The following is a 24,726-nucleotide window of genomic DNA, read 5'->3' on the forward strand; positions in this document are numbered from 1 at the left end:
CTCAAGCTGGATGGAGAAAGTGCCAAGTACTGTACAATCAATACTCTGTTGGGCAGGTATTGTTTTCTTCATATGCCCTTTGGCATAATTTCAGCGTCAGAAATATTCCACAGAGCGATGGAACATATTGCTGAAGGCATTCAGGGTGTTTGAGTATACTTTTGATGACATCATCATTTGGGGTTCCACCCAAGAGGAACATAATTACAGGCTAATTAGAGTATTACAAAATATCAGAAGAAATGGGCTACGAATCAATTCGGTCAAATGTCAGTTTGGCGTAAAGGAAATAACATTCCTAGGAGACAGATTATCTGTTCAAAGAATAGAGCCTGATGACCTGAATATTCAAGCCATCACAAATATGCCTCAAGCTACAGATAAAAGGGGAATACAAAGAATACTGGGCATGGTCAACATCATTGGAAAGTTCATAACAAATCTCTCAGCAAAGACAGCATGTTTTAGAGATATCCTGAAGAAAGTGAACAACTTCACTTGAACTGAACAGCATGAACAAGAATGGATAAGACTAAAGAAAGCTCTAATGACCACACCAGTATTAACATTTTTCGATCCAACAAAAAAATACTAAGATTTCAACAGATGCACCGAAGGATGGTCTATTGCAGCAGCAGGAAAATGGTAGTGATTGGAAACCAGTAGCATATGCTTCAAGATCTCTGACAGAATCTGAATGTCGTTATGCACAAATAGAAAAGGAGTGTTTAGGGCGAGTGAATGGTTTGAAGAAGTTTCATAACTGCTGGTGCACGATCAATTACTATTAAAACGAGGTAGTAACATAACTGAAGGCTTTAATAGACTAGAACTGTTCCCCAGCAGCTTCGGTACAGAATGAGGGCTGCTGGGACGGCACCGGTTCTTATACCCCGCCTGTCACGGCGGAGCTACATACAAAACAGCTGGAGAGCATGTGCAGGTTCATGTAGATATGGTTACGGAAAGACTACCAGTGTGGATGCAAAGTCAAAGCTGATTGTTGAAGAAACAGAGAAGGATGAATTATTACAAAATGGTGATACACAATCGCAGCAATGGATGGCTGAAAGGTTCATGTTCTAAATATCATCGTATACGATCGGAGCTAAGTGTAGCAAATGGTTTGTTACTGAGGCAAGAGAGAATCGGAGGCAAGAGTCACTGCGCAAGGAGTTGCTACAAACAATTTATCAGGGTCACCTTGGAATCGAGAAATGCAAACGAAGAACGCAAGATATTGTATATTGGACAGGAATAAACAAAGACATAGAGAACATTGTGGAAAAGTATACCATTTGTCAACGATATCAATATGACAAGCAAAGGAACCAATGAAAATAGGTGAAATTGTGTCAGTTCCTTGGCAAAAGGTTGGGATAGACTTATCCTACCTTGATGGTAAAGAATATTTGGCAGTGGTAGACAATTATTCTAATTATCCAGAGATTGCACAAATCAAGCTCATCAGCAAATTGTGTAATCATGCACACAAAAGCAACATTTGCACAACGTGGAAAACCTGAGTCAGTAATGAGTAAGAATGGACCATGCTTCAACAGTAAAGAATGGCAGGAATTTGCACGGCAATATGATTTTAAGCAAGTAACGTCAAGTTCATTATACCCGCAATCACATGGCAAAGCAGAAAAAGGGGTTCAGATAGTGAAGCAATTACTGAAGAAGGCTATGGACAGTAAAGATGATCCATATTTAGCGCTGCTAAGTTATCGAACATCTCCATTAAGTTGTGGTTTGTCGCCAGCAGAAATGTTGATGAATCGGAAACTACGAACAACTCTGCCATGCCATACCAAGCAAAGAGTGAATGAGAAGATAAGAGATCAAATGGAATCTCAGAAGAAGAAGAAAAGGAAAATTTCTCCTGAATTCCTCATTGGGTTTATTGGTAACGATCTTATATTTATGGGTTTGTATCACATCAGCCAGTGACTGTGCCATCTCCCTCTGGGACTAGGCCACCTCCCTCTGTGTCTGTGCCATGTTGGCCAGCGCCTGGGCAATGCCGCCGACGTTCCCAGCCATATCTTGCTTTTACTGCGCCACGCTCAGGAGCGCCGCTTCCAATTGGCTTTGGCACTTGGTTGCCTGTGAGGCGGCAACCCTGTCCTGGGCCTCGGCCAGCACCTGCACAGGATGCTCCAGGTCTTGGACATGCTGACCCATAGCCAAAACCCTCGTCCCAGTGCCTCCGCCACGGACGCCACCCGTGTGATGTTTGTCTGGGTGGCACACATAGTCGACACCACCTTCTGCTCCTGCACGCGGTTGGACTCCCCCAACTGTACCTGCAGGTCCCGGATGCTCGCCGACAACCCCTCATGTAGCTCCTGGCTCTGCGACTGCATCTCCACAATCGATGGGACTGTCCGCTCCAGAAGCCCGAAACCCATCTGGACGGCAGCTAAAACCTGTGGTCGGCCCAGGCGCAGCCACCTGCGGCAGATGGCAGCCTCCTTCCCAGATGTGTTATAGATGCCGCACTATCCCCCTGGTGAGATGCATTCTTCTGCGGCACATGGGGCGGGATTCTCCGACACCCCGCTGGGTCAGAGAATCGCCGGGGAGCGGCGTGAATCCTGCCCCCGCTGGCTGCCGAACTCTCCAGCGTCGGGGATTTGGCGGGGGCGGGAATTGCTGGCAGCGGCCCCCCGCCCGGTGATTCTCCGGCCCGCGATGGGCCGAGTGGCCGCCTCTTTTCGGCCGGTCTCACCGGCGTATGTTACGACAGATACTTACCAGTGGGACCTGGCTCCGAGGGCGGCCTCTGGGGGGGTCGCAGGGGGATCTGGCCCTTGGGGCTGCCCCCATGGTGGCTTGGCCCACCGATTCGCGAGCGGGCCTGTGCTGTGGGGACACTCTATTCCTCCGCGCCAGCAGCTGTAGCAGTCCGCGATGGCCGGCGCGGAGATGAACCCTCCCCGCGCATGCGCTGGGATGACGCCAGCACATGCTGCCACTCCCGCACATGCGCCAACTCGCGCCGGCCTGCGGAGGCCCTTCGGCACCGGTTGCTGTAGCGCCAAGCACCTTCCCCGCCGGCCGGCGCGGCGCAAACCACTACAGCGCCGGCCTAGCCCCTGAAGGTGCGGAGGCTTCCGCACCTTCGGGGCGCCCGCCGCCGGAGTGGTTCACGCCATTCCGTCCCACCGGAGTTGCCCACCCCGCCGGCTCGCGGAAAATCCCGCCCAAGGTGTCTGTCAGCTCGTTGAAGGATCATCATGTCCTGTTAACGCTAGGTCAGCAGTGTGCATTAGGCAAGTTTGTACATAATGTTATGCACGACCTCCGACCACTAAGTGGCATTGTAAACCCATCACGTGACCCTGTGGCTGGGAGTTGGGAGGAGGTTGTGCTCTTCTAGCCCCGCCTCAGTCTGATGGGTGGTCTGTCCATGAGCCTGAGCGGCAGGCCCCTGTTGCTGTGGTGCAGGTTCCAGCCTACGTTGGACCTGACACAGTCACCGACGATCTGGGCGATATCCATCTCAGCTGGCTCTATCCCAAAATTCATAGTAAATCCTGGAGGATGTAGAGAAGGAGAGAGAAAGACAGTATGGTTTTCCATCCTCGGACCATCAACCCCAGCCCTCAGCACCCCCAGCACCCCTTCTCTGCATGATCCTGGAGGCTGACAGCCCATTACCGTCCCTGCCTCACTGCACCCTCGTCAACCACGCACGCTCGGTTTCTTCTGGGTTCTCCGGTACCTCCCACAGTCTAAAGATGTGTCGGTTAGGTGGATTGGCCATGCTAATTTGCCCCTTAGGGTGGGGTTGCAGGAATAGGACAGGGGATTGGGCCTGGGTAGTGTCGGGTCGGTGCAGACTCGAAGGGCCGAATGACCATCTTCTGCGCTGTAAGGATTGTAGTGATCTCTGTAGGGGCACACAAGGGGCTAACGGGTAAATAGCAGCACCATATGATCACTAGAGGGCTGGACCAACAGGGGTATAAAAAACAGCGACGGGATCTCTCTCTCTATCTCGTGGGTGTACTGTGAACAGGGTAACATCAGAATCACATAGATAGTTAGTGGAGTTACGTTTAGTTATTATTGTTAAATCTTGTAAACCTTATCCCTAGTTTCCATGTTAAGGTAAAGAATTCATGCACTTACAGTTATAGTTACTCAATAAATCTTTGTTGTTACTGGATGTGTTTGAGTCTTCTTCAACAAGATTCAGAGGACCTCACCATCAACCAAGTATTGAGTAACACTGTTGTCGACCACGAGGTAGCACCACAGGGATTCTATGATTCTCTGATTTACTTACAAGGGCTTTGAAAAGACAAGTTTGGCAAGTGAATGGAGGTGTTGGTTAAAACTAAGAAAACTTATACGATGTATAAGTTGAGTGTTTGGATCTGTTAGGAACACAGGAGAGCTCATGAACAAGTAATCCAGGTGGCATAGCATCAGAAGCACATTCTGCTGGGGAAACAATTCGGGAGAGAATTAGGTTGAAGTTTGAGCATAAAAGAGACATTTTTAAAATTCTCTCGAAAGGGAATAGGAGATGTGGAAAAAAGATAAAGAAAGAACTTTTCAAAAAGGAAATTGAAATGAGGAAACTTGATGTGGAAATGGAAAGATTAGCAAGAGAATATCAACTTAAAAGGTTTGAGAGCAAAGGCAGATGTTGAGGAAAGCCAAGAGTGGGTAGTAACCCTCCCAGTCCAAATCCTCGTGGGGATATGTTTAAATATGTTCAGGCACTACCAGAATTTTAGGAAAAAGAAGTGGAGGCATTCATCATGGCATTTGGGAAAATAGCAACTCCAATGGAGTGGCCGACGGAAAAGTGGACATTATCCATGTAAACTGACGGGGTGGGTGCAGGAGGTTTATACCTCCCTGTCAGATGGGATGTCTCAGCATCACAAAGAGAAACAATTACTGTGGGTGCATATGAATTAGTTCCAGAGGCATATAGGCAAAGGTTTTGGAAGTTAAAGAAACAGCCAGAAGGGGCCCTGCCAGCTGGGTGCCGGGCTGGCAGTGCCAAAGTGCCAGGCTGGCATTTTTCCTACGACGGGGACCGGGCCCAGGGGTGCCGTGCGTGGGGTGAGTTGGGGCTTTCGGGTGTTGGGAAAGGGGTAGTAGATAGCCAGTTGCATTTTCTGCCCGTTTAATTATAATACTGTACACAATAAAAGGTTACTTGTGATTTAAAGTTACAAACCTGTGACTGTTAATTGGCTCAACCAAGGAGCTCGGGTATTATAAGTAAAATCCAGTCTGACCTGTGTTGTGGCTCTGGATCAAGTGGGGCTGGAAATGACCGCACACTAAGCCAGGGTGACGTGACACCGACTTTCGTGAAACTTTGTGCCTGTCCCACTCCCTCGGCAGGTCTCATTTACCATGTACTAGTGAATTTCTAGCTCCATGAATGAGAAATGAACTGAGAATGTTGTGCTTATTGTAGTGATCTGTACATCTGTACATACATCTGCACATACACCAGGGACTGCAGCACAGATGTGACAGCCACAGCATCACTAGAGGGAGCATCAGAGACGGGTATAAAAGGTCGAGCCCAAGGCAGGATCCGCCTCTTTTAGAAGCACAGAGCTTAGTGAGCAGCAGCATATAGCTTAGCATAGGCAGTTTACCTTAGTTTCACTGGTGATAACTCTTGACTGTTTTACATCTAGTTGAGCTCTGGAAGCAGAACAAACCCTTTGAATAAAGTGTTTGTGTTAACTGTAAGTCTACAGTCGTTATTCAGAATTAGAGAATAACATATAGTACCAGGAGTGGTTTCAGCAAGCCAGCTAGACACCAGCAAGAGAAGAGAACTTAAACCAGACATTCAACCAAGGAAGGCCTCGCAGCATTCGGACCCTTTGGATACTAATCGGCACGATAGACCCAATCCAACCTCCACGCCTGCTCCAGACCACTGGTAATATGCATTCCAATTGGAAACATTTTATACAACAGTTCAAAATATATCTAGAAGCTAAGGATCTAACCTCAGCGTCTGATGCCAGGAAGATAGCCTTGCTCTTATCCCTGGCAGGTTCACAGGCATTAGAAATATATAATTCCTTTACCTACCTGGAAGGGGAGGACAAGGGCAAGCTGGAAATAATCATCAAAAAATTTGAAATCCATGTCAATCTGAAGTCAATGAGATATTTGAAAGATTCAAGTTCACCAGGCGTTTACAAAAACCGGGAGAACCTTTCAGCAGTTTTGGAACTGATTTAAAGTTACGAGCTCAATCCTGCAACTTTGAAAACCTCCGTGATTACCTCATCAGAGACCAGATAGTCAATGGTATATCTGATGAGGGACTTAGAAAATCCTTATTAAAACGAAAAGACCTAACCCTAGAAACAGCCATGCAAAGATGCTCTACTTATGAAAAAAGTAAAGAAGAATATGAGGAGTTTACCTACTGGGACCAAGGCCTTCACTACGAGTTCGAGCCCGTAAAAATAGTTCCCCAGGCGTCCAGAAGGTGCTCCTTGAACGGCAATCCCGCACACGCGAACCTGGGTGCAGGCCACACGCATGCGCAGTTCTCCCAAAGATTTGACACGGAAGAAAGGCCTACTGCGCATGCACAAGCATGGAGGGACAGCATCATGACGTGTCCCCGCTGCGGATACGCCCACTAAAAAGGGCAATGTCCAGCTTCTGGAAAACAATGTTTAAAGTGTGGCAAATACAACCACTTTGCCTCACAGTGCAGAGCTGCACTGCAAATGAAGACAACAAGACAGAAACACATGATCTTCAATGTAAAAAGCATAGACTCAATGGAGCACAAAAAAAACCAATGATGATGAGTATTCCTCGGATGAGGACAACCTCGCTTACGACAACTCGTTTGTCGTGGACACGATCGAGACAATTGAGGAACATGACACAACAATCGCCACGCCTCACCCGGTCAACAGCATTGGTTCCAGCAGTGAGTGGACAGTGACTGTGCAAGTCAATGACTTTCCGTTAGTCTTCAAGCTTGACACTGGGGCCTCAGCTAACCTCCTCACTAGTAAGGATCTCCATTCGATTCCAGAAGACCATGAAATAATACCCGCAGCATGTCGGCTGAAGGACTACAACGGCAATCAGATCGCCTCAAAGGGATCGTGCCATCTCCGGGTGGACAACAAGACGATACGCAAGCAGCTCCGATTCGAGATTGTAGACAACAATAAATCATCACTGTTAGGCGCTCAGGCCTGCAAAGACTTGCAGCTGGTGCAACGCATTTACATGCACACCTAGGATCCATCAAGCCTGGAAGCTAAAATCCACAGCATGCTACAAGAATACCCCGACGTATTTAAAGGCATGGGCACCCTACCCTGCCAATACAAAATCATGCTGAGGACAGACGCAAAACCCGTCATTCAGCTGCCCAGGAGGGTTCCAACTCCACTGCAGGAGAAGTTGAAAGCGGAACTCAACAGACTGCAGTCACAAGGCGTCATATCGCGAGTCACACAGCCGACTGACTGGGTTAGGTCCATTGTCTGTGTTACGAAACCTTCTGGAGATCTTCGCATATGCATAAATCCGAAGGACCTGAACCAGAACATTCGCCGGGAACACTACCCCATCCCCAAGCGTGAAGAGATCACATCTGAGATGGCGAATGCTCGTATCTTCACCAAACTCGACGCCTCGCAGGGATTTTGGCAGATACAGCTCGATGACTCGAGCAGATTACTGTGTACGTTCAACACGCCATTTGGGCGTTTCTGCTTCAATCGCATGCCCTTTGGCATTATCTCTGCATCAGAGATCTTCTACAGGATAATGGAGCAAATGACCGAGGGCATCGAGGGTGTCAGAGTCTATGTGGATGACATCATCGTATGGTCCACCACTGAAGAAGAACACCTCTGTCGCCTGAAGAAGGTGTTTCAGAGGATTCATAAATACGGTTTGAAACTGAACCAGGCAAAATGCACATTTGCGAAGGAGTCTGTAACCTTTTTGGGTGGCACCATATCATCTCAGGGTGTCAGCCCTGATGAGGCGAAAATCGCTGCAATATGGACCATGAAGACGCCACACGACAAGATGGCGGTGCTACGATTTCTGGGCTTCGTCAACTTCCTCGGCAGGTTCATCCCAAACCTGTCCGCACGGACGGCAGCTTCATGCAATCTCCTACGAAAGACCACTGCGTTTGAGTGGACACAACGTCACCAAAATGAATGGGTGGATCTCAAACAGCAACTAACGAGGGCACCGACCTTTGCTTTCTTTGACGCAACCAGACCCACCAAGAACTCCCAGGATGGGAGGGGGAGGGTGAACAGCCAGCTGTCGTGGTGCATATAGGCACCAACGATATAGGTAAAAAACGGGATGAGGTCCTACAAGCTGAATTTAGGGAGTTAGGAGTTAAACTAAAAAGTAGGACCTCAAAGGTAGTAATCTCAGGATTGCTACCAGTGCCACGTGATAGTCAGAGTAGGAATGACAGGATAGCTAGGATGAATACGTGGCTTGAGAGATGGTGCAAGAGGGAGGGTTTGAAATTCCTAGAACATTGGGACCAGTTCTGGGGGAGGTGGGACCTGTACAAATCGGACGGTCTGCATCTGGGTGGGACCGGAACCAATGTTCTCGGGCGTGTGTTTGCTAGTGCAGTTGGGGAGGGTTTAAACTAATGTGGCAGGGGGATGGGAACCGATGTAGGAAGTCAGTGGGGACAGAAACAAAAGGCAGGAAGGGAGAGTGTGTAAAGCATGACCAGAGAAAGCAGGGCAGAGAGCAAGGAAGGTCTACATTAAACTGCATTTATTTCAATGCAAGGGGCCTGACGGGCAAAGCGGATGAACTCAGGGCATGGACGGGCACATGGGACTGGGATATTATAGCTATGACTGAAACATGGCTAAGGAAGGGGCAGGACTGGCAGCTCAATGTTCCGGGGTACAGATGCTATAGAAAGGATAGAACAGGAGGTAAGAGAGGAGGGGGAGTGGCGTTTTTGATTAGGGAGAACATCACGGCAGTACTTAGAGGGGATATATCCAAGGGTTCGCCCACTGAGTCTATATGGGTGGAACTGAAAAATAAGAAGGGAGAGATCACCTTGGTAGGACTGTACTACAGGCCCCCAAATAGTCAGCGGGAAATTGAGGAGCAAATATGTAAGGAGATTACAGATAGCTGCAAGAATAATAGGGCGGTAGTAGTAGGGGACTTTAACTTTCCCAACATTGACTGGGACAGCCATAGCATTAGGGGCTTGGATGGAGGGAAATTTGTTGAGTGTATTCAGGAGGAATTTCTCATTCAGTATGTGGATGGACCGACTAGAGAGGGGGCAAAACTTGACCTCGTCTTGGGAAATAAGGAAGGGCAAGTGACAGATGTGCTAGTGAGGGATCACTTTGGGACAAGTGACCATAACTCCATTAGTTTTAAGATAGCTATGGAGAATGATAGGTCTGGCCCAAGAGTTAAAATTCTTAATTGGGGCAAGGCCACTTTTGATGGTATCAGACAGGAACTTGCAGAGGTAGATTGGGGGAGACTATTGGCAGGCAAAGGGACGGCTGGTAAATGGGAGGCTTTTAAAAATGTGTTAACCAGGGTGCAGGGTAAGCACATTCCCTTTAGAGTGAAGGGCAAAGCTGGTAGAAGTAGGGAACCCTGGATGATGAGATATTGAGACTCTGGTCAAAAAGAAGAAGGAGGCATATGACGTACATAAGCAACTGGGATCAAGTGGATCCCTTGAAGAGTATAGAGATTGTCGAAATAGAGTTAAGAGGGAAATCAGGAGGGCAAAAAGGGGACATGAAATTGCTTTGGCAAATAATGCAAAGGAGAATCCAAAGAGATTCTACAGATACATAAAGGGGAAAAGAGTAACTAGGGACAGAGTAGGGCCTCCTAAGGATCAACAAGGGCATCTATGTGCAGAGCCACAAGAGTTGGGTGAGATCCTGAATGAATATTTCTCATCGGTATTCACAGTGGAGAAAGGCATGGATGTTAGGAAACTAAGGGAAATAAATAGTGATGTCTTGAGAAGTGTGCATATTACAGAGGAGGAGGTGCTGGAAGTCTTAAAGCGCATCAAGGTAGATAAATCCCCGGGACCTGATGAAATGTATCCCAGGATGTTGTGGGAGGCTAGGGAGGAAATTGCGGGTCCCCTAACAGAGATATTTGAATCATCGGCAGCCACAGGTGAGGTGCCTAAAGATTGGAGAGTGGCGAATGTTGTGCCCTTGTTTAAGAAGGGCAGCAGGGAAAAGCCTAGGAACTACAGACCGGTGAGCCTAACGTCTGTAGTAGGTAAGTTGCTCGAAGGTATTCTGAGACACTGGATCTACAAGCATTTAGAGAGGCAAGGACTGATTCGGGGCAGTCAGCATGGCTTTGTGCGTGGAAAATCATGTCTCACAAATTTGATTGAGTTTTTTGAGTGGGTGACCAAGAAGGTAGATGAGGGCAGTGCAGTAGACGTTGTCTACATGGACTTTAGCAAAGCCTTTGACAAGGTACCTCATGGTAGATTGTTGCAGAAGGTTAAAGCTCACGGGATCCAGGGTGAGGTTGCCAATTGGATTCAAAATTGGCTGGACGACAGAAGGCAGAGGGTGGTTGTAGAGGGTTGTTTTTCAAACTGGAGGCCTGTGACCAGTGGTGTGCCTCAGGGATCGGTGCTGGGTCCACTGTTATTTGTGATTTATATTAATGATTTGGATGAGAATTTAGGAGGCATGGTTAGTAAGTTTGCAGATGACACCAAGATTGGTGGCACAGTGGATAATGAAGAAGGTTATCTAGGATTGCAACGGGATCTTGATCAATTAGGCCAGTGGGCCGTCGAATGGCAGATGGAGTTTAATTTAGATAAATGTGAGGTGATGCATTTTGGCAGATCGAATCAGGCCAGGACCTACTCAGTTAATGGTAGGGCGTTGGGCAGAGTTATAGAACAAAGAGATCTAGGAGTACAGGTTCGTAGCTCCTTGAAGGTGGAGTCGCAGGTGGACAGGGTGGTGAAGAAGGCATTCGGCATGCTTGGTTTCATTGGTTAGATCATTGAATACAGGAGTTGGGACGTCTTGTTGAAGTTGTACAAGACATTGGTACGGCCACACTTGGAATACTGTGTGCAGTTCTGGTCACCCTATTATAGAAAGGATATTATTAAACTGGAAAGAGTGCAGAAAAGATTTACTAGGATGTTGCCGGGACTTGATGGTTTGAGTTATAAGGAGAGGCTGGATAGACTGGGACTTTTTTCCCTGGAGCGTAGGAGGCTTAGGGGTGAACTTATAGAGGTCTATAAAATAATGAGGGGCATAGATAAGGTAGATAGTCAACATCTTTTCCCAAAGGTAGGGGAGTCTAAAACTAGAGGGCATAGGTTTAAGGTGAGAGGGGAGAGATTCAGAAGGGCCCAGAGGGGCAATTTCTTCACTCAGAGGGTAGTGAGTGTCTGGAATGGGCTGCCAGAGGTAGTAGTAGAGGCGGGTACAATTGTGTCTTTTAAAAAACATTTAGATAGTTACATGGGTAAGATGGGTATAGAGGGTTATGGGCCAAGTGCAGGCAACTGGGACTAGTTTAATGGTAAAAACTGGGCGGCATGGACTGGTTGGGCCGAAGGGCCTGTTTCCATGCTGTAAACTTCTATGGAATTGGCACCATTCGCCTCCAACAGGCCGACCAGTCTGACTGGGTCCCGATGGGATATGCGTCCAGGGCCATGACCGCAATTGAGTGCAGATATGCACAAATCGAAAAAGAATGTCTCGGACTTCTCACTGGGATTCTGAAGTTCCATGACTATGTGCACGGCCTGCCCACGTTCATAGTGGAAACCAACCACAGACCGTTGGTCCATATCATAGACAAGGATCTAAATGACATGACACCTCGTCTGCAGCGCATCATGATGAAGCTGCGAAGGTATGATTTCACCCTAGTATACACTCCGGGAAGAGATCTTGCCATTGCCGATGCACTGTCCCGATCAATTGGCACTGACAATGCACCATCAGCCCCTATCAGAGAAATCGAGGCCCAAACACAGTTATGCATGGAGAATTTGCCTGCTTCGGATGAGAAGCTTTGCCTAATCCGACAGGAGACGTAGAAAGACGCAACCTTACGGAGGGTGCTGCACCTACTCCAGCACGGTTGGACGAGGGGACAATGTCCACAATTTCAGAATGTCAAGTCAGAACTGATTGGAGTTGACGGCCTGCTGCTACGCTATGCGCAGATTGTGATTCAGGCCACACTCCACGCCAAGATGCTACGTAAGATTCATGAAGGCCACCTAGGAATTGAGAAATGCAAAAGGCGAGCATGACAGGCTGTGTACTGGCCCGGCATGAATCAAGACATAACGGCCATGGTCATGACATGTGACACCTGTCAAAGACATCAACCCGCACAGTGTAAATAACCACTGCAGCTGTTAAGTAATGGGTTAAGAGACATTGCAATTAGTTGTCTCATTTATGTTAAGTATCCATTAATTGACACTGATATGTAAAGGGGCTTCAGGTGGCCTCTGTCAGGTGATGTATAGTTAAAGTTTTGTGCAAATGCTGTTGGAATGAAATAAATGTGTGAACGAGAAAAAATAATAATTAGGTGAAAACAAAATTTCAAGAAACTCAAAAACAGCAGCAACACAAACTCACAATGGCGCCGTGGACAAAAGTGGGCAGTGACCTATTTCATGCCACAGGGCGGGATTACGTCTTGATCATGGACTATTACTCAGACTATCCAGAGGTACTGAAACTCCATGATCTCACGTCTTCATCTCTCATCAAGGCGTGCCAGGAGACATTCGCGCGACATGGAATTCCGCGTGTGGTGATGTCAGATAATGGTCCCTGTTTCGCGAGCTGGGAATGGAAAGAGTTCTCAGACCGCTACAGCTTTCGGCATGTAACATCCAGTCCGCGTTACCCACAGTCAAATGGGAAAGTGGAAAAGGGTGTCTACATTGTTAAACAACTTATTAGCAAGGCAACAGATTCATGCTTGGACATCAACCTAGCGCTGTTGTCCTACCGAGCAACCCCATTGAGCTCAGGACTGTCGCCAGCACAGATGCTCTTTAGCAGGGACATCTGGACAACCCTCCTGGCGATTCAATTCCGAGACCCCGATAACGCTCTGGTACTCAACAAAATGCGGGTACTACGGTCCAAACAAAAACAACACTACGATCAACATCTGATCCCACTCAAGCCACTGAACATGGGCGACATCGTCAGGATCAGGGACCCAGAAGGCGGATGGTCTGAGCCAGCCACGGTGATCAGGCAGGAGGTACCGCGGTCCTACATTGTCAAGTCGTCGGCGAGTGTACTCTTTCGCCCTAACCGCCGGGATCTGTTAATGCTTCAGCCTACAATACCGGTGTTTCCCACACTGGACTTGACCAAGTCCATTAGTCCACAGGACGTTCCTCGCCACACAACGCCAGACAGTACTCATGATGACATCAAAACGTCATCCCCACCACCAGTGTTCAGACGCTCCAGCAGAAGCCGTAAGTCACCCGACCGGCTAGATTTGTAACGACACTTCAACACGCCCACAAGACAAATATGAATATTTCTCACGATGGACTCATAACACTGTTAGTTGTTTCTGTATTACTTTATCATTTTTGCAGTGTACAGCTTTGCTTATTCTCACCACTTGTTATGTACAGTTTTCTTGAGGCCAGTCTAGAAAACATATCAAGTCAAAAGGGGGGGGGGGTGTAGTGATCTGTACATCTGTACATACATCTGCACATACACCAGGGACTGCAGCACAGATGTGACAGCCACAGCATCACTAGAGGGAGCTTCAGAGACGGGTATAAAGGGTGGAGCCCAAGGCAGGATCCGCCTCTTTAAGAAGCACAGAGCTAGTGAGCAGCATCACACAGGGATAGCTTAGCATAGGCAGTTTACCTTAGTTTCACTGGTGATACCTCTTGACTGTTTTACATCTAGTTGAGCTCTGGAAGCAGAACAAACCCTTTGAATAAAGTGTTTGTGTTAACTGTAAGTCTACAGTCGTTATTCAGAATTAGAGAATAACATGTTTGTTATATTCTGCAGCTGAACTGCTTCCGAAAAGTGCCATGGACAATAAGTCATTCGATCTTAATGATGGACAATGTGGTCAGTCAGACAAACAATTGTGTCCTGATGGTGTGGTTTATTTTGGGCGTTGCTTCACATTAGTCTCTGAGAAAAAGAATTGGCTGGATGCTGAGGTAACCTTCATAATTTATTCAAGTACCTGTTCCTCAATGTTTCTAAACTTGACCAAACGCAGAATGAAAGAATCTTCTTGTTTGTACCTGAACAGTTTTGATTCACTCAGTGTACTCCATCACCCGGGTAATATGATCCACACTGCCTTACTCAGAGATTCCCTACAGTGAAAAGGAGTCCATTCGGCCTAACGAGTCTACACCGATGCAATCACTGTCTTTACAGAAAATTAAAAAGATCTTGCTTCTGGATCCTTCTGGTTGGTTGAAGGGACCTTCAGGCCCAACATGACAATCAATCTTCTTTAAAGTCTGGTCTTCTTTAGATGTATTCGCTGATGAGCTCGGTTGCTGTGTCCTATCTTTCCCATGTACAGAGCTATGAGAGCTATCTCTGATCTGATTCTGAGCTGAATCTGCCTACTCTTTAAATTCTAGTCTTCCTTAGATGTACTAGCTATTTTAGCTCGGCTGCTTTGCCCTGTCTCTTTCCCATGACCGAGCTGACTGTAATCTGTCTCTGCTTCTCCCCCCTCTCTCTCTCTCTCTCCCTCTGAGCTCTGGTTCTTGTTTTGGTAGTTCCTGCTCTGGTCTCTCGGTTTATATTTGCTTTCTAACAATTAAGTTTTTATGACGTTATTGTAAAGTAACTCTTATTTTCTTTGATTGTAAAAAGTATCTTTTGATCTAAACCTTTTAATCCAACTAAGTATTCATTTTGACATGACTTCATCTCATAGATCTGATTACATTGTTTCCTTTGTGGTGTTCAAAATGCTTTGACTTCAAGAGGTGTAACTTTTAATTCCTGTAATTTCTATAGTTTTATTTTCCAATTGTGTCCTCAGCTCATAATTTTGACTTTGATTTTGGCTTTGAATTATGATTCTCGTAGACTGATAAACCTGGTATTAGCAAATTTCCACACCTAGAATTATCACCAAATTCAACTGAACCTCATCCATTCTTTTCCAGATCCTTACTAAGATAGTTACTTTCAATGAAGGTGTGAGCCATTGTTTTTGGCTTCATTCAAAATCCTGTTTGTTTTGTTTGCTAAGCCTGCTTGACCAAGGCTATCTGCATTTTACAATCCTTCCATGGCAGCTGCTGTTAACCCTTTGTGGGATCTTTCCCTGTATCCTCTCATGTTTCTCTCAGACTAGATATTGCCAGACTTCCATGTTTCAAATGACACATCTTTCCATATTTCCAATAACAAGGGAAGCCAAACAGAGCGAAGATGGTGTTGAGGACTTTGATTGTCATCATAGATTGTCATCATAGAATTTACAGTGCAGAAGGAGGCCATTCGGCCCATCGGGTCTGCACCGACTCTTGGAAAGAGCACCCTACCCAAGGTCAACACCGCCACCCTATCCCCATAACCCAGTAACCCCACCCAACACTAAGGGCAATTTTGGACACTAAGGGCAATTTATCATGTCCAATCCACCTAACTCGCACATCTTTGGACTGTGGGAGGAAACCGGAGCACCCGGAGGAAACCCACGCACACACGGGGAGGATGTGCAGACTCCGCACAGACAGTGACCCGAGCCGGAATCGAACCTGGGACCCTGGTGCTGTGAAGCAATTGTGTTATCCACAAGGCTACCGTGCTGCCCCTTAGATGTACTAGCTATTTTAGCCGGTGATGCCGGTGGCAGACGTCATATCGGGGCATGGGACAGTGAAGGGGAATCAGGAACACTCGTCGACCACATTAAGAAAATACGTGTTGCGGTCAGTGGAGGGGAGGGGCCCTTTGAAGTCCACACTGAGGCGTTCAAACCTTCACCAGGTGCGCACGGTCTGGCCGGTAGAAGTGCGGTTTGCACTCCGCACAGACCTGGCAGTCTCTGGTGATAGCCCTGACTTCCTCGATGGAGTAGGGCAGATTGTGGGTCTTAATGAAGTGGTAAAAGCGAGTGACTCCTGGGTGACTGAGATTGTCGTGTAGGGTCCGGAGTCATTCCACTTGTGCGCAGGCACATGTACTTCGGGACAGGGCATAAGGGAGCTCGTTGAGCTTACCGGGGCAATTCAAAATCTCGTAATTAAAGGTGGAGAGCTCGATCCTCCACCTCAAGATTTTATCATTTTTGATCTTACCCCGTTGTGTGTTGTTAAACATGAAGGCAACCGACCGTTGGTCAATGAGGAGAGTGAATCACCTGCCGGCCAGGTAATGCCTCCAATGTCACACAGCTTCAACGATCGCTTGGGCCCCCTTTTCGACAAATGAGTGCCGAATTTCGGAGGCATGGAGGGTGCGGGAAAAGAATGCCACGGGCCTGCCTGGTTGAAGGTGGCGGCCAGAGCGACGTCTGATGCATCGCTCTCGACTTGGAAGGGGAACGTCTCGTCGACCGCGTGCATCGCGGCCTTGGCGATGTCGGCCTTGATACGGTTGAAGGCCTGGTGAGCCTCAGTCATCAGTGGGAAAGCGGTGGAGTGGATGAGTGGGCGGGCTTTGCCCGCATAGTTAGGGACCCACTGGGCATAGTACGAAAAGAACCCCAGGCATCGTTTGAGGGTCTTGGGGCAGTGGGGAAGGGGAAGTTCCATGAGGGGGCGCATGCGATCGGGGTCGGGCCCTAGAACTCCGTTCTGAACTACATAGCCGAGGATGGCTAATCGGTTCGTGCTGAACATACACTTCTCCTTGTTGTAAGTCAGGTTGAGGAGTGTGGTGGTGTGGAGAAATTTGGAAAGGTTAGCGTTGTGGTCCAGCTGGTCATGGCCGCAGATGGTGACATTGTCCAGGTACAGAAAAGTGGCCCGTAGCCCGTACAGGTCAACCATTCGGTCCATCTCCCGTTCGAAGACCGAGACTCCGAAGGGAACCCTAAGGAAATGGTAAAGGCCGCCGTCTGTTTCAAACGCAGTGTATGGGCGGCCCGTCTTACGGATGGGGAGCTGGTGGTAGGCAGATTTAAGGCCACTGTCGAGAAGACCCGGTACTGTGCAATCTGATTGACCATATCAGATATGTATGGGAGGGGGTACGCGTCAAGCTGCGTGTACCGTTTGATGGTCTGACTGTAGTCAACGACCATCCTGTTTTTCTCCCCGGTTTTAATCACTACCACTTGGGCTCTCCCGGGGCTGTTGCTGGCCTCGATGATACCTTCCCGCAGCAGCCGCTGGACCTCAGACCTGATGAAGGTCCTGTCCTGGCCGCTGTACCGTCTGCTCCTGGTGGCGACGGGTTTGCAATCCGGGGTGAGGTTTGAGAACAGGGAAGGCGGATCGACCTTAAGGGTTGTGAGGCCGCAAACAGTAAGGGGTGGTAGGGGCCCGCCAAATTTCAGGGTGAAGCTCTGGACGTTGCACTGGAAGTCCAGGCCGAGTAGCAAGGCAGCGCAGAGGTTGGGAAGGACGTAGGGCCGGAAGCCGCAGAACTCTACACCCTGGATGGCGAGGGTGGCGATGCAGTACCCCCAGATCGCCACGGAGTGAGATCCGGAGGCCAGGGAGATTCTTTGGTTAGCGGGGTGTACCGCGAGGGAGCAGCGCCTTACCGTATTGGAGTGGATGAAGCTCTCAGTGCTCCCGGAGTCCAGAAGGCAGGGTATCTCGTGCCCGTCGACCTTCACCTTTGTCGGCGCCGTTGCGAGGTTGTGCGGTCGAGGCTGGTCGATCGTGACCGAAGCGAGACGCCGCTGGTCGTCGGCGGTTGCAGGTGATGAGCAGCCCGATGAGGTGCCCTGACGAGCAGGTGTCCTGAGGTGGGTAAATGGCAGCGCCCAGGGGCCGCACGTGTCCTGGGGCAGGCAAAGTGGCGGCACCCATTGGTTCTGAGGCAAGCAAGATGGCAGCGCCCACGGGCCGCACGTGTTGTGGGTGGAGCAAGATGGCGGCACCCATGGGCCGCACGTGGTCTGAGGAGAGGAAGATGACGGCACCCACTGGCCACACGTGGAGGGTGCAGGGACAATAGCGACGATTGAGCAGGCCTGGCACACTGCAGCATAATATCCCTTCTTGCCACAGGCCTTGCAGAGCGCGCTCCGCGCCGGGCAGCACTGCCGGGGGTGTTTTGTCTGTCCGCAGAAGTAGCACTTGGGTCCCCCGGTGTTGGTAGGCTGCCGCGCGGCGCAGGCGTGGGGTTGGCTGGGTGCGGTCGCTGATGGGGTCCACGGTGGGGTGGCCGCTGGCGGGGTCCACGATGCACAGGGGGGGTGGGCCATGCGGTCGGGGGCATAAGCCTGTACGTTGTGTGAGGTGACCGTGAGTGAGAGCGCTAGTTTCTTGATCGCCGCGAGGTCAAGCGTGGCCCCTTTTAAGAGGCGCTGGCAGATGTAGTCAGACCCTATGCCTGTAACGAACGCGTTTCTCATTAGCAGGTTTGAATGTTCGGTGGCCGAAACGGCCTGGCAATCACAGTCTCTCACCAGGGCGAGCAGGGCACGCCAGAAATCTTCCACCGACTCACCAGGAAGCTGGTGCCGTGTGGACAGGAAGTGCCTGACGTAGATCTTGTTGGTCTGCTGAGCGTAATACTCCTTTAGTAGCGCCATGGCCTCTATGTAGGTAGGCGCGTCCCAGACGAGGGGAAAGACGTTGGAGCTCAGCCCCGTGTACAGAATCTGGAGCTTCTGTGCTTCTGAGATTGGGTCTGGCGCAGACCCGATGTATGCTTCAAAGCAAGCTAGCCAATGTTGGAAGTCCTTTTTGGCGTTGCCTGCTTGAGGATGCAGCTGCAGGCGATCAGGCTTGGTGCGGAGGTCTATCTCTGAAAAATCTCTGTGTAATAAATTGATGCACTATCAATTACGACGAGACGAGGCTAGAGAATAATTGAGGCTTTATTACACAGAGATGTGTGGCCTCCTGCAGCAGCTGGCGAAATGGCTGCTGTTCGGTGCGCACACACATTTATACTCCACCTACTGGGTGGAGCCAGCAGGCAGGGACCTACCCCCGTACCTGTAGTACAGGAGCCTTACCTTAATACATAATAAGAACATAAGAACTAGGAGCAGGAGTAGGCCATCTGGCCCCTCGAGCCTGCTCCACCATTCAATGAGATCATGGCTGATCTTTTGTGGACTCAGCTCCACTTTCCGGCCCGAACACCATAACCCTTAATCCCTTTATTCTTCAAAAAACGATCTATCTTTATCTTAAAAACATTTAATGAAGGAGCCTCTACTGCTTCACTGGGCAAGGAATTCCATAGATTCACAACCCTTTGGGTGAAGATGTTCCTCCTAAACTCAGTCCTAAATCTACTTCCCCTTATTTTGAGGCTATGCCCCCTAGTTCTGCTTTCACCCGCCAGTGGAAACAACCTGCCCGCATCTATCCTATCTATTCCCTTCATAATCTTATATGCTTCTATAAGATACCCCCCCATCCTTCTAAATTCCAACGAGTACAGTCCCAGTCTACTCAACCTCTCCTCATAATCCAACCCCTTCAGCTCTGGGATTAACCTAGTGAATCTCCTCTGCACACCCTCAGTGCCAGTACGTCCTTTCTCAAGTAAGGAGACCAAAACTGAACACAATACTCCAGGTGTGGCCTCACTAACACCTGTACAATTGCAGCAGAACTTCCCTAGTCTTAAACTCCATCCCTCTAGCAATGAAGGACAAAATTCCATTTGACTTCTTAATCACCTGTTGCACCTGTAAACCAACTTTTTGCGACTCATGCACTAGCACACTGTAGAAGCCAGGTATTTTGAATACAACTAGTATAGGTAAAAGATAGCCGTTTAAATACTCATTTTAAAAATGAGAATTTTAGTACACATAAATTCAGATCTTCAACATGATACATGAAACAGCATAAAATTCCATTATAGATTATAACAGAACTAAAATAAAATGGGACTAAAAAAAAAATAGTCACGGCAGTCAGCGATCAAGAAAAGTTATGGCTGATCCAAATCAAAGTGTAGATTCAGAGCCTTTAGCAGGCAGAAAATTACTCCCCACTACATCCAAGGGGGGTACTGGAATACCAGATGTTTTTGTTTAAGATATGTTGGGGAATTGTAGATCTTTCACTCGTAGACAATTTAACCTATGTGAAACCTCAAAAAAAATTGAATCAAAGTATGATATCCGCAGAGGACAGTGGTCCTTCAATAATATCAAGAGAGCATGGGGAAAATGCACACGATTACACGGTGCAGAACGTGTAAAATGGTCCCTGGTAATTACGGGACGGATACACAGTCAGCAAGAGATCATTGTTAAAAATAAAAGTGATCATCAGCTTCAGTCCACTAAAGACCAACTAATTGCAGTTGTTGAAGATTTGCGAGATGCAAAATCCAAACTTGAGCACTATGATGAAATTAGAACAGATTTGCAAAATAAAACCTCTGAACTCCAGCAGTTATCTGTTCAAATCGGAGAATTTCAAAATCAAGTTTTTAAAGTGGAGTCAAAATACCAACAGTTGCAATTCAATACTGAGCGAAGTGATGATGAGTATAGGTCCATTAAAAACCAACTAATTGCAGTTGTTGAAGAATTGCAAGATGCAAAATCCAAACTTGAGTATTATGATGAAATTAAAACAGAATTGTGAGTTGCAAAATCCAAACTTGAGCATTATGATGAAATTAAAACAAAATTGCGAGTTGCAAAATCCAAACTTGAGCATTATGATGAAATTAAAACAGATTTGCAAAACAAAACCTCTGAACTCCAGCAGTTATCTTTTCAAATAACAGAATTCCAAAATCAAGTCTTTGAAGTGGAGTCAAAATACCGACAATTGCAATTAAAAACTGAGCGAATTGTACTTGAAAATTGCAAGTTAATGAAAGAAAGATGTGTTTTAGAAAGAGATATAAACAACGTAACTGAACACTGCAATTCTTTGACAAACAGGCTTTCTGTGCAGAAAATTGAACAAACTCAGAAAGCAGCCCAAGCACCCCACCTAGTGGCACAATCGGCAATTGCACAGCTGAAATCAATTGTTAAAAATAAATCATTTTCTCTGTCAGATGAATCAGACGAAGATAGTGTTCCTACAATACAAAATACTAAAGTAATTCGACTAGCCCCTTTAAAACGCAAACGGGTTAGAGTTGGAAGCAAAAAAATAGAAGAAGATGGTGAAACTATCACTAGAAACATATTTGACCACCAATGGGTTCATGAACAAATTGATCCTTCGAAAATTGATGAATGGTCCAAAGGTCTTCCACACCCTAAAAAGGGTGGTATGACCACATGGGATGGAATTCACAGATTACAAGCCATTTACAGTCTCCACCCATTTGATGGAGTACAAATTCTGACTATCATGTTAGGTACTCGTGTTAGTTCAAACCTTAGAAATGAAGTAGAAGTTGACCTTGGAGACGATTTGCAAAATTTAGAAGCTGGTTGGCTAGCAGTCAAGAATTGGCTATTAAAATTTCGCCCCCCAAGGACCAATTGGTCTAAGATCACATCTTGCATTCAAAAAAATAATGAAGATATTCAGGATTTTGAGGAAAGATTTTTACATACTTGGATGGAATATTCAGGGATGACGCTCGACCAGGAAAATGACACATGGGATTCAAGCACTTTAAGTCCATTAAAAACGGCTTTTATAGCCGGTGTTAAACCTGAAGTTTCTGCTGCCTTGAATTTGGTTTTACCAGCTTGGGCCATAGCTGGCACATACCGAGACATAGTTGACCGATGCATTCAGATAGATCGTGGTTTGCACAATCAGGCAACTTTTAACACTGCAGCTGCTCAAATGCAGCCTATTGCTCAAATCCAGCCCATGTTACCTGCTGCTCCAGAGGCGGCTGTTGCAGCACCTGCAGGAATATCGGCAGTATCTACAATTTCACCACCAGCGCTAGAACAAACATGTACCCTTGCTCCATTAAAATCACGTAAGGAAATACCAAAATGTATTTTCTGTGGTAGAGTAGGACACTGGATGGCAAAATGCTATCAAAAACAACGGATGGATTTGAGAGATGATAATGAAGTAGACAATGTTCACTGCAATACATTTCCACCTCGTGGTCAACCATGTAACACGTACCAACAAGACACACCCAGTATGGCTTCTGGTCAGCACCATTACAGTTAATCAACAACAGTATCATAATAACCCAACTGTTTACCACATGGCTTTACAGAATCATCTCAGGCAACTGCCTGTTGGCCTTCCACCATTATCCAATATGAAGATGATGTTCTGATAACCTCCATCAATAAAGATGATCATGACAAAGATTTACGGATGGTCTTGAACCACCTCAGTACTAACAGTCACAAAGCTAGCTTTCACAAAGCACAAATTGCCCAGAAAGATGTTAATTTTGGACAGAAAATTTCCAAACGAAAAAGAGAACTTACTCAGAACAGAACGGCTGCCATCAAAGCAGCTTAAGAACCCTCAATGTATCGCTAAAAAGTTGCCAAGAACTGTCAATTTAAGAAAACTGTCATTATTCTGAACGTTGCTTTATTAATATAAAGAAATTAACATATCTTGTTAGCTGTGTTTCCTTAAACAGAATCGACAAATTCATCTACAGAAAATCAAGATACAGCACAAGATTGGTTCAGTTATATATTTAATAAGTTATTGTATTTGATATTTTAAAATAAATGTTTGGAATTAGCCTGGAAATTAAAACTTCAAACAATGTGGAAGCTGGTTTAAAAAAAAACCCCAACAATCTTTGATTAAAAGCCAAAAGAACAGATCGTTCAAAGACATTTGATAACGGGAATTTGGCAGCAATCCAACTTTTACTCCCAGTCCATTTGAGTGACAAAAAAAAAGTTTAAAGATGCGAATGGCATCATTCCAAGCTATACGCCTCTTTTTTGTCTGTAAGAAAATTAACACTTTCAACAAGCTTTTGTGTATAATCCAGAGGATGTCAATTTTGATAATCATTTTACCATTTATTACTAGATCATATGTTCAACTTTTATTGTATAATCATTTTATTTGTATACATGAAGTTATTATTAATTGTTTATTGCTGAATTACGTAATTATGATATCAATTTTCAATCAGTATATCAATGTTAAGATCTGTTAAATGATTAACCGTAGCATTACAAAATCGAATGGCACTTGACTATATGCTAGCTGAAAAAGGTGGCACCTGAGCCCTGATTGGTGCAGAGTGTTGCACTTTCATTCCCGATAACTTGAAAGAAGTTAAAGATTTGGCATTACATATCCAAAAAGAAATCAAAAAACTGGATCCACCCCAATTTATCTCTCTCTGGGATAAAATTTGTGGGTGGTTTGGACACACTGGAATGTCCACAATAAGAATAACCTTATTCTCCTGGGTAGCTGTATTCATCATTTACATAACATACCAATGTGATCACATTTGATTAATTTATTAATTATAAGAATTATTTTGAAATTCCTGTTGCAATGTTAAGTGTCCATTCAATTGTTTAAAACTGTAATGACAATATGAATGAGTTATTCTTTGCGCTTTTACCTATCCTATCGCATTAATGATGTCTTTATCTTATGGTGATATATCTCACTTAATTTTTCGATTTATCAAAGGGCTGACTGTAGAAGCCAGGTATTTCGAATACAACTAGTATAGGTAAAAGATAGCTGTTTAAGCGTAAATATTAAGCCCCAGTTTTAAATACCCACTTATACAGCATAATTCACTTTTACTGAGGTCCGTTGTTCTGGCAAATGCATATTTTCAAAGTCAGTGTGACATTAAAACAGCACAGTTGCAAAACAATTTGACACTGCTTGTGCTAATTGTCAAGGACAAGGACTGAATACCATAGCAACATGAAGGCACCATTGTCCACAACGCAGATAACAGCTAAGCTCGCTTAAAACCAGTCTATTGCTGGTAAAGATTAGCAGAATATCACATTCCATAACATGTAGACATGAAACAATTAAAAAGCTGATGTTGCACATTGAAGATGGACGGCTTGCCATCAAATCAAATGTGTTTGAGTCTAACCCAAACCAATTAGGATTATATTGGTGTGTAATTAGATGACTTAAGACAGATATGAAAGTGTATAACTGAAAAGTTTCCGCCCGCCATTTTAGGGTGTTGTCTTTTGGGTTGTCTGTCCGTAATTGCTGTCTTTAATTCTCTTAGTCTGTCTGTTAATGAGAGATGTCTTTTGGGGGTTCTATCAGCCTGTCAGTCTGTCAGTCTGTGTCAGTGATGGAGTGTACTTTTGACTTTGAGTTTGAGTTTAGCTGAAGATTAGCTCTCTCTCTCTTTTCATGTTTCATTGCCAGACTTTGACCGTTTAAAAGTTACTTTCGAGCTGTCTGCCTAAGCAAAAAAAGATAATGTCTGTAATTCTCTGAAAGCTTCGAATTGTCTACGAATTGCCTTTTAAATGACTTTCAAATTGTAATCAAGCGACTACAAATAAAACAATTCTTTTTGGCACCTGAGAAGTTTCAACTGAAGTTTCTGCTGAGTCCCAGTATCAACTAAGCTTCCTTAAAGATTT

At 46.3% G+C, this 24,726-nt stretch overlaps 1 protein-coding gene across 1 annotated transcript in view; it reads left to right on the top strand.

The window, feature by feature from the left end:
* Positions 1–24,726, top strand: part of LOC140387674 (lectin-like) — an 82,987-nt gene that overhangs the window by 44,804 nt on the left and 13,457 nt on the right. The window contains exon 3 of the mRNA XM_072470867.1: positions 14,103–14,260. Within this exon, the coding sequence (XP_072326968.1) occupies positions 14,103–14,260 (158 nt within the window). The remainder of the gene's footprint in view (positions 1–14,102; positions 14,261–24,726) is intronic.

The sequence above is a fragment of the Scyliorhinus torazame genome, chromosome 13, assembly GCF_047496885.1.
Source record: "Scyliorhinus torazame isolate Kashiwa2021f chromosome 13, sScyTor2.1, whole genome shotgun sequence".
NCBI classification, from domain to species: Eukaryota; Metazoa; Chordata; class Chondrichthyes; order Carcharhiniformes; family Scyliorhinidae; genus Scyliorhinus; species Scyliorhinus torazame.